This window comes from Ranitomeya imitator, chromosome 3 (genome assembly GCF_032444005.1).
Source record: "Ranitomeya imitator isolate aRanImi1 chromosome 3, aRanImi1.pri, whole genome shotgun sequence".
NCBI classification, from domain to species: Eukaryota; Metazoa; Chordata; class Amphibia; order Anura; family Dendrobatidae; genus Ranitomeya; species Ranitomeya imitator.
Window position 1 is genome coordinate 715,856,926 of NC_091284.1, and position 19,922 is coordinate 715,876,847.

The 19,922-nt window shown below is 43.3% G+C and overlaps 1 protein-coding gene across 7 annotated transcripts in view; it reads right to left on the reverse strand.

The window, feature by feature from the left end:
• PDE1B (phosphodiesterase 1B) overlaps positions 1 to 19,922 on the reverse strand; it is a 548,753-nt gene that overhangs the window by 74,340 nt on the left and 454,491 nt on the right. For all 7 annotated transcript variants that reach the window (XM_069758705.1, XM_069758701.1, XM_069758702.1 and 4 more), the window contains 3 exons: positions 17,516 to 17,629; positions 15,070 to 15,252; positions 10,117 to 10,183 (listed from right to left, as the gene is read on the reverse strand). In XM_069758705.1, coding sequence (XP_069614806.1) covers positions 10,117 to 10,183; positions 15,070 to 15,252; positions 17,516 to 17,629 — 364 coding nt within the window. The remainder of the gene's footprint in view (positions 1 to 10,116; positions 10,184 to 15,069; positions 15,253 to 17,515; positions 17,630 to 19,922) is intronic.

Sequence of the window (19,922 nt, forward strand, 5' to 3'; positions counted from 1 at the left end):
TATTTAAATAATTCAAAATATGTCATGGGGACCCCTGTATTCTTGATAACCAGCCTTGCTAAAGCTGACAGCTGAGGGTTGCAGCCCGCAGTTATCAGTTGTGCCTGGCTGGTTATTAAAAATACAGGGGAACCCACGTTATTTTTTTTTTGTTATTTATTTATAACAAAGAGTAGGACGTGTGAAAGAGCCCTAAGGCTGTGAAATGATTCCAAGGCAGACACTTATTTGCATTATGTTAAAAAAGGGACTCTGTAGGTGCAAGTATGCTTTCTATACTGTGCATGTCCAGTCTGCCAATATTCACAGTGGTGACCCACTTTGATGTCTATTAATTAAAAATAAAATATACAGTATTTTCAGAATATTAGTCAAATGTTAGCAACGATTAGTTAAAAGTGATAATGTGGCACCCCTAGGGGTATTTGCCACAAAAACAGTTACTGACACTAAATTCAAATACTAAAATAGCAAGACTGCACTACCACCTCCGGCCAGAAGGGGGAGCTCCAGAGACTTCCCTTGATCCATTCTGGTCTGAGAGAAGAACTGGCAGTTGGGCTAAGGAGTTGAAAGTGAGAGGTCATACAGCTGAATTTCTAACAGCCCTATGACGGTTTCCAGGCCCAAATCACCGGCCTGAGGAGAAGAGGGACAGAGAAAAAGGACATTGTGAGAACCGGGTAGCATTAATCACTACCCAGAACAGGCGCAAAGACGGATACCGGATCCGCGGCTGTATTCATTATATATAATACAGCAACCAGAAAAACGTGAGGTGATATCAGCTTCACTAGGGCCGGACGCAGCAACAGACACAGAGTTCAGCGGTACTCCCGGAGGGGGTAAGCCGATAAAAGGACTCGGGTTGCCCGTCGAACCAGGGCCCGGAGGGGACAGATTGGGCCGGCAGCCAGTTCACATACAGCAGCAGGGCCACACAGAAATTGCGTACAATAAGAGGCGAAGACCCCGGCAGGGTCAAAGTAACTCAGAGTTCCCATACAGACTCCGGTGTCAGGACTGGTTGTAAATCCCTTTATGTTGAAGTAAACTGGTTAAATGTTTCAGTGCCTCAGTCTTTCATTTGGGACAATAGCCATCTATCCAGGATCGGGATTATCACCGCTGGGAGAACATGCTGCTGATCGAGTAAGTGCCTGTTCCCTCACGATATCCTTACACTGTGCATTGCCTGAGGCCACAGCACCGGGTCAAGCCACCCGTGACATCCCCCTCAAGAGACAGACCCCATTGGTCCGGTGCTGGGTACCCCGGTCTCCTGGGCGTCACAATTGGCGTCACGAACAGGATCGAGCCAGCCCGTTTACCGGGTATTGTGTGCCGTGATTGGAGCCCAAAACTGTGAAAACTTGGATGAAAAATCTTGAAAATTGACTTTATTAAAGAAAATTCCGTTCCCCATTGAAAACTATTGAAGGTGACTTTTCCCCATTGGTTATAATGGAGTAAAGATGGCCGCCATCCCCTGAGGTAATCACCTCGTAACCGTTAGGCACGAGACTGTTAATTGGGCTACGCCATTACTTGAGCCCCAGTCTGACTGAAAAACTTCAGAATCCGCCATTACGGAGCGCGCGGCGGGCGGGAGAAGCAGGGGGCGTGACATTGTGGGCGGCATTAAGCTGAGCGCTCTGACATCAGAGCAAGGGGAAAACCAATCCTGCTGCACAGCGGAACGAATCTACACTATCCCGACGGAAGCGGAGGACCGGAAGGGTCCGGATTAACTAAGGGGGCACAGTATGTCGCAGCACGGAGACGTCGCAGCACCCGGCGACGCTAATGCAGCTGAAAGACAGAGTGTCGATAGAGAGTCCAGCAGCGCAGCGGTGCAAGGAGTGGCGCCCATCATGCCGGTGCTGATGCCATATACCCCGGGTGGCCCGTGGCTTCCAATGTATGAAGGTGAGCCTAATACCCTTGACAATTTCAGAGAAAAGATGCTGGCCCATTTTGACATGTTCCCCGTGGGTGAAGTTCAGCGTGTTAGTCTCCTGATGATGCAGTTAAGTGGCCATGCTAAGCGAGAAGTCACAGCATGGGCAGCTGATCAAAAAGGCACTGTTGAACGCATATTTGCTGGATTAAAAGCTACATTTGAAACCACGGCCAGCAGCAAAGCTAAAATACGATTCTTTAATTGCAAACAAAAAGCTAATGAGGGCGTGAGAGACTTTGCCTTAAACCTGCAGGAAGCCCTTAAATCACTTACATTGGCTGAACCCATTTTTAACACTGGAGCGGATAAACTGCTAAGAGATCAATTTATTGAGGGACTCTACACCCCTTCTCACCGGGGGCATGTGAGCATGCTTGTTTTTAAGAACCCTGAATTGACATTTGCCCAATTAAAGGAGAGCGCTATACGTCTCCAGCTGGCAGAGGCACCTCGGGATCAGGATCCTGCGCAACCCATGGCAGAGGCACCTCAAACACAGGGAGTGCCAGTGACATCAGCTATGTCCGGGGCCATTGATAAGCCCCTGGGGCCCAGTACTAATGAGGCTCTTCAACAAAAGCTTGACTCTTTAGCTGATGTTGTTGCTTCAATGGCTAAAACCATGCAGGAGATGAGAGGACACAAGATGGAGTTGGCAAACTGTAGAGAGGATGTTCCATGGATGAGACCCCGGAGATACCCGACATGGAGAGGACGACCCCGCGACCGCTACCAACCGGATGGACAGCCCATTTGCCGCCGTTGCCAGCAGCCAGGCCACTTTGCACGAGATTGTGATTTAAACGGGAATCCCCTGGGAATGCGGGCCGCTTCGCAGGAATGAACTTTCAAGGCCCAACACCCTGGCACGACAGGTACATCGGAGGACGACCCATTATCCCTATCGTGCTGGACGGAATTCCCCTCAACGCTTTGTTGGACACAGGTTCCCAAATTTCATCTATACCGTATATCCTTTATAAGAGGTACTGGGCTGATGCAGATATTGATAAAGGGCCCTCTGATGTTGAACTAGATATATGGGCCAGTAATGGTAAGTTGGTACCGAAACTAGGATTCAGGGAGATGACCATAAAGATTGGTAAAGTAGAATTGAAGAAACAGGGTATAATTGTTGTTGATGTTGACCGGCGGAACTGTGAATCCACTGTATTGATAGGAATGAATGTGTTAGAGAACTGCTTTTCCGAAGTTATTTCTGTCTTACAGCAAATTGCTGAAACTGCCCAATCCTGCCAGCAGAGAGTTCTCCGAAGGGAAATAAAAGTATTGATGTTAAGGCAACAGGTAGAAGTTGCAGGTGGAGAAATCGGCAGTGTGAGGGTAAGTGATCCGATATCTATTGTAATCCCACCAAAAACAGAAATGCTGGTATGGTGTAGAGCAGCCATTGGTACTAAGGGACGAGATTATCAAGCCTTAATAGAACCAGTGTACACCGACAGCAGGCCCACTATACTCACAGCACGAGGGGTAGTCGAGGTACACCGGGGACGAGTGCCGGTACGACTTTTGAACTGTGGAGAGGAAGAGGTCACTTTGCCAAGGTATGCTACAGTGGCAAAGCTATATACTGTTGACAACAATGCCATCACAACCATTGAGCCCTTAGAACCAACCTGTCAGGTGGAAGGCAACGGCTCAAACGGAGAATTGGAGGATTGGTGCCAACAGCTACATGCGGGCATAAATTCAACACCTACCCATCAAAAACAAGGGGTGTATAGGCTAGTGACGGAATATGAACAAGTCTTCAGTAAACACCCATTGGACTTCGGACGGATAGAAGGGGTAGAACACACAATCCCACACCGGTGACCATCCCCCAATAAAAGAAAGATATAGACCCATACCGCCCGCTCACTATCAGTGTGCAAAAGATATGCTGAGGGAGATGAAACAGGCCGGGGTAATAAGAGACAGCTGTAGCCCCTGGGCGGCCCCTCTAGTGATTGTCAAAAAAAAGGACGGAACCATGAGAATGTGCGTAGACTACCGGAAGATTAATACCATCACCCATAAAGACGCCTACCCCTTGCCTAGGATAGAAGAGTCCTTAACTGCTTTGAAATCTGCTAATTATTTTTCCACCTTAGACTTAACAAGCGGGTATTGGCAAGTCCCTGTGGCTGAGAGAGATAAGGAAAAGACGGCATTCACCACACCAATGGGTCTATGTGAATTTAATCGCATGCCGTTCGGACTCTGCAACGCATCCGGTACCTTCCAGCGGCTGATGGAATGCTGCCTCGGACACAAGAACTTCGAGACCGTCCTCCTGTACCTAGATGATGTGATCGTCTACTCAAAGACTTACGAACAACACTTAATAGACCTGGCAGAAGTGTTCGAAGCCTTATCCAGGTATGGCATGAAAGTCAAGCCATCCAAATGTCACCTTCTCAAGCCAAAGGTACAGTACCTGGGACACATCGTGAGTTCGGAGGGAGTAGCACCAGATCCCGAGAAAATAAGCGCCATAAGGGATTGGCCAAGACCTACCAGCGCAAAAGAAGTGAGACAATTCCTGGGATTGGTGGGTTACTATCGCAGATTTATAAAAGGATTTACCAAGTTGGCAGCACCCTTGCAAGACACCTTGGTAGGGCAGACGAAGAAACCTTCAAACCGAAACCCTCCTTTTCAGTGGAACGACGAAAGGGAAGACTCCTTTGAACAACTAAAGAAGGCACTAACCGGAGAAGAGGTTCTGGCATACCCAGATTACCATCAACCTTTCATCCTCTACACCGATGCCAGTAATGTGGGACTAGGAGCGGTGCTGTCACAAAAGCAAGAAGGTCGGGAGAAAGTCATCGCCTTTGCAAGTAGAAAGCTCCGGCCTACTGAAAGAAATTCAGAAAATTACAGCTCCTTCAAATTGGAACTACTGGCAGTAGTTTGGGCTGTGACGGAGCGTTTCAAACACTATCTGGCCGCTGCAGAATTTATTGTCTATACTGACAACAATCCGTTGACCCACCTGGACACAGCCAAATTAGGTGCGTTAGAACAGCGATGGATAGCCCGGTTATCTAATTACAACTTCATAATCAAGTATCGAGCAGGTCGCAAGAATGGAAATGCCGATGCCCTATCCCGGATGCCACACTTGAGAGATGTAGAAGAGGAAACGGGGGAGCTTGAAGAAATTGAACTACCAGCCTTCCATCGTCCCAAGGCAAAACATCATCAGTCAAGTACCTATCAGAAACAACAAGAGGTGAATTTTAATACGTTAGCACACCATAGATGGGCTGACACCCAAGACAGCAATCCGGCTGTGAAGTTGGTGAAGGAACTGTTGACTGAGCAAAGTGCATATCCCGATGAGGATGCCCCAGAAGAGACGCATCAACTCTGGAAAGAAAGAGGCAAAATGTTCCTGTATCAAGGGAAGCTCTGTAGAAGATACACCAAACCGAAAACACATGAATTGGTTTGGCAGATTATTGTGCCTAAACAAGATGTGAAGATGGTCCTCGAAGCTTACCATAATGGTGCTGGTCACTTCGGTTGGAAAAAGTTAGAAGTACTTCTAAGAGAAAGATTTTATTGGGTCGGGATGAGAAAATCAATCGAACAGTGGTGCAGAAATTGTGGCCCGTGCAACCTCAGAAGAAACGATCAAAAGAACCAAAGAGCACCACTGCAGCCCATAATCACCAAACAACCACTTGAACTTGTAGCCATGGACCACGTGAAGTTGACACCAAGCCGGTCCGGCTATGTCTATGCCTTGACCATCGTGGACCATTATTCACGCTTCTTGGTAGTAGTACCCGTAAAAGATCTGACAGCAAAAACAGCAGCCAAATCGTTCCAAACGTACTTTTGTAGACCCCATGGATATCCGGAACAGGTTCTCACCAACCAAGGTACAGCCTTTGAATCAGAGATCTTCAGAGAATTCTGTAATATGTATGGTTGCAAAAAGATCCGGACGACGGCCTATCATCCACAAACAAACGGCTTATGCGAGAAGATGAACCATATTGTAATAGACCTACTAAAAACTTTACCTGAGACAGAAAGGAATCAATGGCCAGAGAAATTGCCTGACTTGGTGGATCTGTATAATCATGTCCCTGTGAGCTCCACCAACTGCACCCCAGCTTACCTTATGCGTGCAAGACCCGGCCAATTACCAATCGATCTAGAAATGGGAATTCTGAAACCAGACGCAGAAGTTCAAGACTCCAATTGGGATATCATACGGCAAAAGCAGTATCGCCAAGTGCAAGAGAGTGTGGAAAGAAGCCTTCAGCAAACTAGAGAAAGACAAGAGCGAACTTTCAACCAGAATGCTCTAGCGACCCCATTAAGACCGGGTGACCAAGTGCTCAAGAGAAATCGTCGAACCAATAAACTAGACAATCAGTGGGAAGCCGTACCCTACACAGTTTTACCAACAAGAATGGATAATCCTAAAATGTGTCTCATTAGCAAAAACGGAGGCTTAACATCTGTACTAGTGTCAAGAGACAATCTTAAATTATGTCCGGAAGCATTGAAAGAGCCAGAAGTTGTCCAGCCAGAACCAGAAGTTATTCAACCCATGCAGGTCCAACCAGTAAAGGAAAAAGAAGAGGAAATGTATCACACCTGTATAGGAGACTTTCCCAAAACCCTACTAACATACCATGGTGCAGTAGTGGTTCCCATGGTGGCCTTTTACCCAACACCGAACCCAATACCAGAAGTCCCAAGACAGGAAGAGGCTGACCCCGTACTACGGGAGGTTCCAGGCCAGGAAGAACAGATTCCTGATCAGAGTAATCCCATTCACGGTGGACTTGCCAACTCCATAGTCGTGGAATTATCTTTAGCAGAGCGGGCAGATACTACATCCGCAGTAGACAGTAGTACACCACATGAAGAGACACCGCTATTACGTAGATCACAGCGTAGTACCCAGGGTCAATTACCGGCCAGGTATGCGGATTACCAACTATAAAACTATAGTCATTGTTATCATTCTGCAACGTTTAAGCCCAGTACCTACAGAGACTTGTCTGTATGAACTTATTGCATATTCTTGAACTTTTTATCAGCCCGGAGGCACTAAATCAAAGCTCCGGAAAGACTGCTTTTTGAACTTTGCTTTTTGCTCTTTTTGAACTTTCTTTAGACTTTATATTGGTAACTCCGTTGGAAAAATGGAACTAAATTCTTGGACACAAAGTGCAGTGCCTTTCCTAGTACCTTCAAGGATAGAACTGTATTAATGGACGCTATTTGAAGTGACTTTTTACAGAACTCTATTTTTGTTTCCTTGAGTGGTTTTTGTAACTTTTCATTTTTAAGACTCTGTACATATTAATTGTTATTTCAAAATTTTATCGTCCCACAGTCCCGGAGTACTGTTCTTAACTAAGGGGGAATGTGGCACCCCTAGGGGTATTTGCCACAAAAACAGTTACTGACACTAAATTCAAATACTAAAATAGCAAGACTGCACTACCACCTCCGGCCAGAAGGGGGAGCTCCAGAGACTCCCCTTGATCCATTCTGGTCTGAGAGAAGAACTGGCAGTTGGGCTAAGGAGTTGAAAGTGAGAGGTCATACAGCTGAATTTCTAACAGCCCTATGACGGTTTCCAGGCCCAAATCACCGGCCTGAGGAGAAGAGGGACAGAGAAAAAGGACATTGTGAGAACCGGGTAGCATTAATCACTACCCAGAACAGGCGCAAAGACGGATACCGGATCCGCGGCTGTATTCATTATATATAATACAGCAACCGGAAAAACGTGAGGTGATATCAGCTTCACTAGGGCCGGACGCAGCAACAGACACAGAGTTCAGCGGTACTCCCGGAGGGGGTAAGCCGATAAAAGGACTCGGGTTGCCCGTCGAACCAGGGCCCGGAGGGGACAGATTGGGCCGGCAGCCAGTTCACATACAGCAGCAGGGCCACACAGAAACTGCGTACAATAAGAGGCGAAGATCCCGGCAGGGTCAAAGTAACTCAGAGTTCCTATACAGACTCCGGTGTCAGGACTGGTTGTAAATCCCTTTATGTTGAAGTAAACTGGTTAAATGTTTCAGTGCCTCAGTCTTTCATTTGGGACAATAGCCATCTATCCAGGATCAGGATCATCACCGCTGGGAGAACCTGCTGCTGATCGAGTAAGTGCCTGTTCCCTCACGATATCCTTACACTGTGCATTGCCTGAGGCCACAGCACCGGGTCAAGCCACCCGTGACATCCCCCTCAAGAGACAGACCCCATTGGTCCGGTGCTGGGTACCCCGGTCTCCTGGGCGTCACAATAGGCTCTCAGTTTTTTCATTTTTCCATTTTACAAAGACTTGCTTTAACTTTCTGACTCTTATTTCATTATTGCTTTATTTCCAGATATAACCAAGTTCCAAATTCCAATGTTCCTCTAGAGAAGTGCATTGTGGGAACTCTGAACAAAGCTACATAGTTAGGGCTAAGCTGCGAGGTCAGGCGAATGTCTGCAGACTAGAGATAAACCATATTCACATTCGAAGAAGGAATCATCAGAGATTTTACTTTCCCTTTGGATACTAATGGAAAAAGAATATAACATAGTTTTTCTTGTAAAGCGGACTGGTTAGCAATCCTGACAAGGCTGTTTTAGTAAATAACTGCAATTATTATTTATAACATAACAATTCTGTTGTATTTTTTTTTCTTAGAATACAACACTGCGCCCCTACCCCGTTAATACTCCTGGAAAATTTATGATAAATGGACAACTAGGTTTTACACATTCTGACCCTGTCCAATCAGACAGTAGTGGCACATTTTATGGACAGAAGTAATGGGAATGTCCAGTTGTTAATTTATTTACACATTTTCAAGAGGAATTCCAGAGGAACAAGTACAAAACAGAATTGTAAAAACAAAACTCATAATTAGAAGTCCGTTTTACAGTTCGGGCAGGGGAGAAGAGAAAGAGAAACAGAGTGTGAGTTTGGTGGAACCTGGCCTTCCACGGGTCCGCTTATCCGGGGTTGCCTCATGAAAATCTTTTATGACATATCCAGAGGACATGCTTTAAAGCAGGGGTGTCAAACTGCATTCCTCGAGGGCTGCAAACAGGTCATGTTTTCAGGATTTCCTTGTACTGCACAGGTGATAATTTAATCACCTACACAAATAATGAGTTGGTGATTAAATTATCACCTGTGCAGTACAAGGAAATCCTGAAAACATGACCTGTTTGCAGCCCTCGAGGAATGCAGTTTGACACCCCTGCTTTAAAGCGAACCAGTCACCAGGTTTGGCCGATACGAATTACGGTCACCGCCTTTCAGGGCTTATCTAAAGCCTCAAAAGGGCAGAGAAGTATGCCTGCGCAGGAGCGCGATGTCGGGGAGCCATGAAGCAAGCAGGAGGGCGGCACTGCAAGAAGATGGGAGGCGCCGGACCAGGACCTGCGACACCCATCGGACCGGACCGCCCTGCAGGTGATTATAATAAAAGCTATTTTTCTTCTCTTGCAGATTGGATCGGGGGCTTATCTATAGCATTATAGAATAATCCACAGGAACTGTCAGCACTTTGAGCAGATATTTTTGTATATTTTTCTGTACACATGGAATTTCCCTTATGTAATGTTATTATTGGAACTGGTGCAGCTGCTGTCACCCTGCAGACATACGTTCCCCATGCTGCAGTTATTTCTGCGTGCAGCGTATGCACAGGCTGCTGTGGTTAGCTGAGGAGCTTAATGACTGTGTCTGCTGTGTACTGAGGCAATGCTGCTGATGCGTGTAATGGCTTGCTGTGTGATTTTACAAGTCGGAGGTTCCAATAATGGCACTATATTAGTAATTTAGTAATTTATTAGCTATCCCCTTAGCATCCTCTTTAAAAGGTAGAATTTTCAGTTCAGGTTTCCCTCACCCATCGAGTTTCCTGGAACCTGTTAAGGGGTTATCCGTAAGATAAAAGCTGTTACCACACTTCTAGGATGCTACAGGAGACTATAGGACTATTGTCCCTACACCAACCTTCTGTAGGGTAGCAATGGGGTTTGGAATTGACTAGGATGGGAAAATATTTAATTTGTTCCCCTTTGGTTGGATATCACTGATCTTATACTAAAGCAAACTTATAATGTTCTTCTGCAGTTCTATAAAATACTGAGTACTTTACCTTTAAGCTGTTAACAATAGCTGCAGAATAATTTGGTCCGACAGCTGTATATGTTCTCCGAAACATTCTGGACAAAAACAAAAATACACTGGTTGCTAATACATACATGGATATGGGTGACGATGGAAGTAAAAAGAAACAGAATTAAATTGCAAAATTTGTAGTAAAACAAAGAAATACATAAGAATAGCTCTCTAAACTGCGGCTCTCATCCTGACCTCTGTTATCAGTTTCAACAGAACCCTAAGGCTATGTTCACACTTTGCAGATTCCACTGCGGATTTTTCCGCAGCAGAATTCCAAAATCCGCAGTGAAAACCGCAGCGCGTTTTCACTGCGGATTTATCGCGGTTTTTACTGCGTTTTCTTCTGCGGATTTTCAACTGCAGTTTTCTATTGGAGCAGCTGAAAATCCGCAGAAAAGAAGTGACATGCTGCGGAATGTAATCCGCAGCGTTTCCACGCGGATTTTTCTGCAGCATGTGCACAGCGTTTTTTGTTTCCCATAGGTTTACATTGAAATGTAAACTCATGGGAAACTGCTGCGGATCCGCAGCGGTCAAATCCGCTGCGGATCCGCAGCAAAATCCGCAAAGTGTGAATATAGCCTAAGACCACGTTCAGTATTTTACCTCAGTATTTTACTTCAGTATTTGGTCAGCATTTTTCCCCAGTATTTTACCTCAGTATTTCACCTCAGTATTTGTAAGCCCAAACCAGGAGAGGAACAATCAGAGGAAAAGTATAATAGAAACACGTCACCACTTCTGTATTTATCACCCACTCCTGGTTTTGGCTTACAAAGAGTGAGGTAAAAAACTGACCAAACACTGAACGTGTGAACATGTTCTTACAGAGCAAGTCTATTGACATCCCTCACACGTCAGATCCAACTGAGCATCATTACATTATTACTTTTGAATGAAGGCTTGTCGCCGATATGAACAGAGCCTAATCCTTCTGAAATGTAAAATATTTTTAACTAAAGACTAGTGATGAGCAGGTGTGCTCGGATATCGTGTTATCAGAGCATGCTCGGGTGTTATCCGAGTATCTCGGGCATGCTTGAGTGATATGTTCGAGTCCCCGCAGCTGCATGATTCGTGCCTGTTAGACAGCCGCAGCATATGCGGGGATTGCCTGTTTGTTAGACAATTCCTGCATGTGTTGCGGCTCTCTTAAAAGCCACAAATCATGCAGCCGCATTGACTCAAACATATTACTCGAGCACGGCAGGGTTATTTGGATAACACCCGAGTATGCTCTGATAACACAATATGCACGCTCACAAGTCCCAACTAGGAGCTCCTACACATCTAGAGTAATTGTCACAATGTGGACATGCAAAAGGAAATGCAAATCGGAGACTTGGCTGCATAATGAGAGGTATAACCAGCAGAAAGAGCCCACTGTAAAGTGCACTAGTGAGATGACATCTAGAAAACTGTGTTCAGCCCTGGAGACTTCACTGACAACAAGAAATTGATTAAAGGGAACCTGTCACCTCAAATTGGCGGGATATTTAAATGAGTTTTTACCGGTCCGATGGGCGACGTTTCCTCTTCATTTCTCCACCCCGTCCGTCCCTGTTGTCCGCAATATGTTAGTGAATTAGAGTATGTGAGCCCCATAGTTGGCGCATGCGCAATGCAATGTTGGTGGTAATGCTTTGACCAACTGCGGGCAAAGCCGAAAAGCATTACTGTGCATGCGCCTGCGCACTGTGTCCCACAACACAGTGAAATACTTCCGGGACATAGTGCGCGGGTGCATGCGCAGTAATGCTTTTCGGCTTCGCCTGCAGTTGGGCAAAGCATACTGCGCGTGCGCCACCGAAGATTGCATTGCGCACGCGCCATCTATGGTGCTCACATACTCTAATTCACTAAAATATTGCGGACAACAGGGACAGATGAGGTGTCAAAATGAAGAGGAAACGCCGCCCATCGGACCGGTAAAAACCCATTTAAATATCCCGCCAATTTGAGGTGAAAGGTTCCCTTTAAGATGGGTTGCAAAAAAGTGGGAAGTCCAAGGCATACATCCTAACCAGAGAGACTAAAACCGGTTGTTCACTACTCAGACAACTCTTTCTCAATTACTATAATCCCCATGTAAAATAAAAACTGCCTGTCCTCAGATTAGGAGCTGACACCATTCTGCCGGGTCCCCCAAGGCTTGAGTGACCTTGCTATGTTACATGAGCCCTGCAGCCAATCAGAGTCTACTAAAGGGGTGCTTCACTCTCACTTCCTGCAGATGAAAATGACATCTGGAGGAAGTCAAAGAGCAGCAGCACCTGTCACTTTTTCCAGATGTCAGCTTTGTGAGAGTGAAGCAGCCCATTAGCAGACGCGGATTGACTGCCGGACTCATGTATCACAAAAGAGTCACGCGAGCCCCCCCAGAGAATCAGTGCTGAGGTCGCTGGAATGGTGCCAGCACCAGAGGAGAGTATAGGCTGTTTTTATTTTACATTGGGCAATAGTTTGAGAAAGAGTTGTCTAAGGATTGGACAACCCCTATGAGGAATTTACTCAAGAAAGTAAAGGGGACATGATGAAAATCCTTAATTCATCCCTGACAGATGCCATATAGTTTGGGAGTGCAGGTACAGAGCAGGGCCTTTCTTCCCCCTGACGTCAACACAAATGTAGAGTACCAATGTGTTACCGTGCACCTGATGGCCTTTTGGAGGCCCCATAGATGCTACCTTTGTCAACATGTTACCATTAAAAATGCACTCAAATCTTGAAAAAAAACGATATAAGTACGGAATTACTATATTTGTAGTGACTTGGAGAATCATGGTATGAACTAACTTGTAGTATTCAGTTAACACTAAAAACAAATCCCAAAAGACCATTTTTTTCACTATTTCACTTTCCTACTTTGAAATTCATTATATGGTTGAGTGAATGGTGTCATTGAAAAATACAGCTTGTCTTGCCAAAAACAAGCCCTCATGTGGATACGTCAGTACAAAAAAAAGTTATATCTCTGTTTATGCACAAAAACAAAAATTTACTTTATTTAAGTTTCAGGAGAGGAAGTATTAATAATAAGAAACTAAAAATAAGAACAAAGTGGCAAATCTGCGGAAAGATCAGAAACCATGTCAGAAGATGTTATTTATTTTAGATCAAACTTTTGAAACATATACATAATGATAAATAAGAAATGTGCAATTGTGAGTTGTGATATTTACATATATACAGCTCTGGCTAAAATTAAGAGACCACTGCAAAATTTTCAGTTAACCTAATTTTTCTCTTTATAGGTATATTTTTGAGTAAAATGTAAATTGTTATTTTATTCTATAAACTACTGACAACATGTACATTTTTTATTTTCTGAAAATGAGAAATGGTCAAAATAACAAAAGAAATGCATTGCTTGGAGACCTCACATAATGCAAAGAAAACAAGTTCATAATCATTTAGAAACAACAATACTAATGTTTTATCTCAGGAAGAGCTCAGAAATCAATATTTTGTGTAATAACCATGATTTTTATTCACAGCTTTCATGCGTCTTGGCATGCTTTCCACCAGTCTTTCACACTGCTTTTGGGTGACCTTATGCCACTCCTGGTACAAAAATGTAAGCAGTTCTTCTTTGTTTGATGGCTTGTGACTATACATCTTCCTCTTGATTACATTCCAGAGGTTTTTAATGGGTTCAGGTCTGGAGATTGGGCTGCCCATAACAGGGATTTGATGTGGTGGTCCTTCATCCACACCTTGATTGACTTAGCTGTGTAGCATGGTGCATTGTCCTGCTGGAAAAAACAGTCCTCAGAGTTGGGGAACAATGACTGAGCAGAAGGAATCAACTGTTTTTCCAGGATAACCTTGTATGCGGCTTGATTCATAGGTCCTTCGCAAAGAACAACTGCCCAATTCCAGGCTTGTTGAAGCATCCCCAGATCATCACCGATCCTCCACCAAATTTTACAGTGGGTGCAAGACACTGTGGCTTGTACGCCTCTCCAGGTCTCCGTCTAACCATTAAGACAACCAGGTGTTGGGCAAAGCTGAAAATAAGACTCATCAGAGAAGATTACCTTACTCCATTCCTCTATGGTCCAATCCTTATGGTCTTTGGCAAACTTCAGTCTGGCTCTCCTTTGCTTCTCATTGATGAAAGGCTTTTTTCTAGCTTTACATGACTTGATTCCTGCCTCTAAGAGCCTGTTACGAACTGTTCTTGCCGTGCACTTCACCCCAGCTGCCATTTGCCATTTTTTTTGTAGGTCACTTAATGTCAACACGGTCAGTGGAGAGTCATTTTCGCCCTCTGCCAATCTGTCGCTTTGTTGTCCCCAATGTCTGCTGCTTGACCTTGTTGTAATGGACTGCCGTCTTAGAAATTTTAAGAATGGAGGCAACATGACACTCACTGTGTCCCTCTGCTAGTAAAGCCAGAATTGAGCCCTTCTTTTCCTCACTCAAGACTTTTCTTTTCAACTCCTTTGGTGTGGCTAAAAGTTATTTTTTCATTCCTATTACTTTGGGGATATTACTAGCACTTGTTTTGCCATCCAGTTTGTCCTATTGCAAGAGGATTATGAACACCGCAGCAGTATTTTTAATATTTTCCTTCATTGAATAAAAATTGGTTCAGGTGATCACCTAATCGGAGGCATATTAAGTAGAATGAGGTGTACTCTGATTGGTATTCAACTGACACTGGAATGGAATGGCTGTCAGACAGGTAGAGAAGCTGATTTTTATAAAACTGCAGTGGTCTCATAATTTTTGCAGGGGCTGTGTATATATATATATGTATATATATATATATATATATATATCAGATATTCACCTATGTGTTGTTACATTTATTGAGTACTAGCATCATTATCTATTCCTAGGATTTATATTCTGACCAGGACGTACTGGGAATGAATACATTTGGCAGTCAAACATTGTTGAATTTGCAGAGATATGATACCTTTCTACGAAAATCCCTGCTTGCACAGCATGCACAATGCTACGGAATCTGGGCTTTTCCTCAGACCGCCGGCCAGTTGATCGTGTCTGCTGTGTGAATGTCGAAGCCAACCAGTCTCTGACCTCAGAGGGAACACAATCTGAGCGGATTTCCTGCAGTTCATCTTCTGTATCTAGAATTTGCCTGTAAATGAAGAGAAGAACGATCAGTACTATGAAGACAACAACAATAGACATGTAAAGACTTATTTTCTTTTGCTCTAATTTTATGTTTAATATGTCCAGCTTAATTGCAACAGGGTCAACTGCTATGAGACACCAACACCAAAGGGGTTTTTAACGTTAAGAAAGCTGGACCCTAAATGATTCTTGCAATGTAAAATAGCAAAGCCGGATGGAATTCACACTCATCAGCTCCTTCTATTGAAGTGGCATGAGCCATCAAATTTAGTGATTGATTGCATTGGTGACGTGTGCGATCGATAAAATGTCATCGCTGTAGCTAAAATCTTGTAGCTTGTGTACTATTTTCATTTGTTTTGTTTTATAGAATTTGATTGTTTAGGACCAAATTTCTAAAAGTGAAAAACCCCTTATAGTGGCTTGTAATTGTTGTTAAACCTGCTCCTTGGATGAACGATTGTGCACCCATTATACCCAACACTCAAGAGCATATTATTTTGCAGGTAAACAGCAACTTTAGGGCTATCACGAAGTCCAGCTAGGAAGCATAATCGATTTTGCTTACTCTGATGCAAAGTAAAGTAACACGTGCATTGAATAGGCAACAGTAAGGCAAGCCACAAAAAGGGAATGGTTTTGCAGGTGGCAGGGCCAGCCAATTACTCTCGCATTATCCTTTTTGAATGATTAATTTATAGTTCAGCATTTTGCTGGTGTCCTTGTCACAACTGAAGGAATGAGGTGGTTCCTAAAGTCTATTCAGGTTTTACAGGTGGTCCAGCTCCCCCAGGATGGCACTTCCATACATGTCATAGCAAAAAGGTTTTCTGTGTCTCCCAGTACAGTCTCAAGAACATGGGTTAGATACAAGAACACGGACAGTTACAGGAGGAGAGCTGGATAGAACCATAGAAGAATATTAACCCTGCATCAGGACCAAATGAGAAACAGATGAGGAACAGAGGGAGAACTACCAAAGCCCTACACAATGACCTCCAGTGAGATACTGTTTGTGAATAAATTGTCAGAAAAGAATCCATGAATGAGGGTGGCATGGGGGTTTCACGTCCTGTAGTGGGACGTGGCTTTTCACTGTGCAGATCAACTGGCGTTCTATAGAGAACAACAGACTTGGCAGGTCCGTCATTGGCCCTCCATTCTCTACACAGATGAGAGTAGGCTCACACTATGCACAAGTGACAGATGTGAAGAAATTTAGAGATACCATGGGGAAACCTTATGCTTCCTCCAACATTATCCAATATGACTGGTTTGGCAGTGGGTCACTTATGATCCGGTGTAGCATATACTTGAAGGGTTTCACAAATCTCAAAGTGATAGCCAACTGTGCCTTGACTGCTTTTAGGTTCCAGTATGAAATCCTTAGAGCCATTATCAGACATTATGTGTTTGCACTAGACCATTAGTTACTCCCAATGCCTGGTCTCATGTGGACAGAGTGTATTTGGCAGTACCTGGCTGATGAAGTCATTGACGCCAATGATTGGCCCTCACTTCTCAAGTACTGAATCTAACTACAAAAGCTCTGAGAAAAAAAGTATCAGTGCATTTAACAATGGTAGGTAGAACTACGGACTGTCCAGAAGATGCTTTGATTCAGATTTGAAAGGAGATCCCCCAAGGCACCATCTGTCTCTCATTGGAAGCATTTACAGACGGCACATGTGACCAATACACACTACTGAGTTACATTATGAGTTGTCATGATGAAATTCGTGCAAATTAGATCCACCTATGATTTCAATCCCTTACTTTGATTTTCGGGGTGATTTGTAATCCAGCCTTTAATTGATTGATAATTTTGGTTTCCATTGACCACAGATATGCGATTTTGATTGCAACGAATGACATACCGTAATACATGATAATAACGATTTTCAACTTAAATCAACTTGAGTCTTTCTACACTGAGATCTTATGTATGGATTAAGGGTTTCCTTTATACAGCAGCAGTGTATACACGCTTGACAGCAAAAATGTAAGCCCACTTTGGTGCTCTAATGATCCAAAATAACAAGTTAAAACTTTTAGACAATGGGTTTGGGTTTTCTATATTATAAAAAAAAGTCCTTACAAGCTCAAAAACAAAAGGTAAAAACATTGAAAAACCTTCACTTTTCGACATCTGAATACTCTCATACAATTGTACTTGGAGCAAATTGACCTACGCTCTTTATTGGAAACACGGCGCAGCACAGGCATCGAGCAGTAAAGTACGCAAATGATTCATGTTAAAATCTCACCTTGTCTCGTCAATATATACTGCCTCCAGCAATGAGGCTGTGTACTCCAAATTCTTCTTCAGTTCCACAATGTTGACCTCGCCATTCTCAAGTTGTTTCACCATGAACTTCAGACTGGAGATAAAGAAGAGACATGAAAGGTAATTACTGAGAAATGACTGAAAGCCTAATTGGTATATAAGAGCACAGGCAGTTTTCGTAATATGAATTTGACTTGCAAATCAATTATCCATGGAGGACAAATACAAGAAAATGTTCACCTTGTACAAATCTGTATGTGCACTCATTACATGAAATTTACTACTAAATCACATGAATCATCAATGTTCATGCTTAGTAATTAAACAAAATAGGAGGATATGCATGGCACACCCAGAATCTCCGGCGTACAATGCACCGGACCCACCAAATGACGGAGGCAGACATTATGGTGCTCTTCTCTCAAAAAGTCTTGGCAATCGATTCTTCAAAAAAAAAAAAAAAACTGGCCCTCTCCATCCATTAAAAAAACATATTTTTATTGTAACGTCCTTAAAAAGGTAAAAAAAACTACAAAGATTCTAGCAATGTGAATCCTGAAATGACAATCTCTTGAATAGAAAAAAATCCAAATATGACACCAATAAAAAAATCAGACGCGTTTCAGACAGTCTCACGAGTAAGGGCTGTGTCTGAAAAGCGTCTGATTTGTTTTTGTGTGTTAGATTTTGATTTTTTTATTGGCTTTTTTCTATTTAATAAATTGACATTTCAGGTATCACGTTGCTGGAACTTTTCTTTCTTCACCTTTTTGATAATGTTACAATAAAAGTATGGGTTTTTACGAATGGTGAGTACCACCATTTTTCAATTTTTGAAAAACTGAATGTTCATGCTTAGATCACCTCACAGGCGGACATTACTTCTACTGCTCAATACCTCCCATACCATCACTGCTTAGAGAAGATGGGGAATTTAGATAAATGTTATATTCCTGCTTCACTTGAAACGATCTGTCTGCTCACCTGACATATGTCTTAGTACTTGAATTCCTTTTAAATAAATAACTCTGGATAATCTTTTCTTAGCTATGTGCATCCACATGTCATTCCTTCTATAGATGTATCAATAAATTAACAACTTGGAAATTCCATCAATAGTTGTATCCTACACAGTAGGACACTGGCCACACCGATTGGACAATATCAGTGTGTTCAGGGACATACCCTTTAACATAGGAAATGGTAATATTTATGTTATTTCTAATAATAGAGGAACAATACAAAGATCAGTTCTAAGAAAAGATTCTCCATGATTTTTGGTAATGCAAGAATTGATTCAAACAGAAACGTCAGGAGAGTTGACGGGTCATACAGGTGATATTATTTTATACGTACAAAAATCCCAAATCGCAAAAAAGCATAAATTTGTTTCAACATTTTGCTGGAGGAGCCATCACCTACTCTATGTCAGGATAATCCAGGATTCCAGATTCCACTGTCAATGTCAATCATCTTTAGTTCATTTAGCGCTTCCACTGCTTATTTGGATTAGGGAATTAATATAATGGGGTCCTTCTTTGAAGGAATGATAAGCTATGAGCATGAAGTTGAGAAATAAAATTGTTCTGAAGGCTAATATTGCCCTCGCTGTTTCTCAGTCTGCAGTATTTTCTGCATGACCCAAGGTTTAGTGATCCTTTATGTCTGTGGAGGTGAACAGTATATTTATAAGATTGTTGTACGGCTTCATAACATCACATTCATAAAGCTATTCGGAACCCCATCAATTTCAAGAGCGAGGATCTAGAGCGCCGCAGCTCAATGAAGCGCTGATCAAGCATGCTAGTCTACCTTAGGCCTCTTTCACGTCAGTATTTTGCATCAGCATTTTGTGTGCCAAAACCAGGAGTGGAACTCAGAGCATACGCCATGTTGATGCCATATTACTCTAAGGCTAGGTTCACAAGACCGTATACTGTACTCTCTCATCAAAGAGAATTGGGTCAATAATGCAAATCACACTCTGATCAAACTCTGAGCATACTCTAAGATGCGGAGAAGATGGAGAAAAACTATTTTCCATCTTCTCCATTCTGTTAGTCTATGGAAACTGGACTGCACTCAGATGGCAGAGAGCAGTCTGATGATGGACTCGTTGACCTGTATGGCCAAGTCTGATCTGAATTTCTGTTCAAACTCGGCATGCTGGGATTTTTTTCTCCGTGTCAGCTCTGTCCGAGGAAAAAATCGGACATGTGCACAGCCCAATGGCATAACATTGGTCTAATGTTTTGCTGGAAATATGGTCATGTGCACAAGCCCTTAGAAGAATTGCTCAATGGAAAGAAAAATCCTACGATACAGCTAAGTACCATATGATTGTCTAAGTAGAATGGAGCCAAAGAGGTGTCTTGTGTCAGCCATAC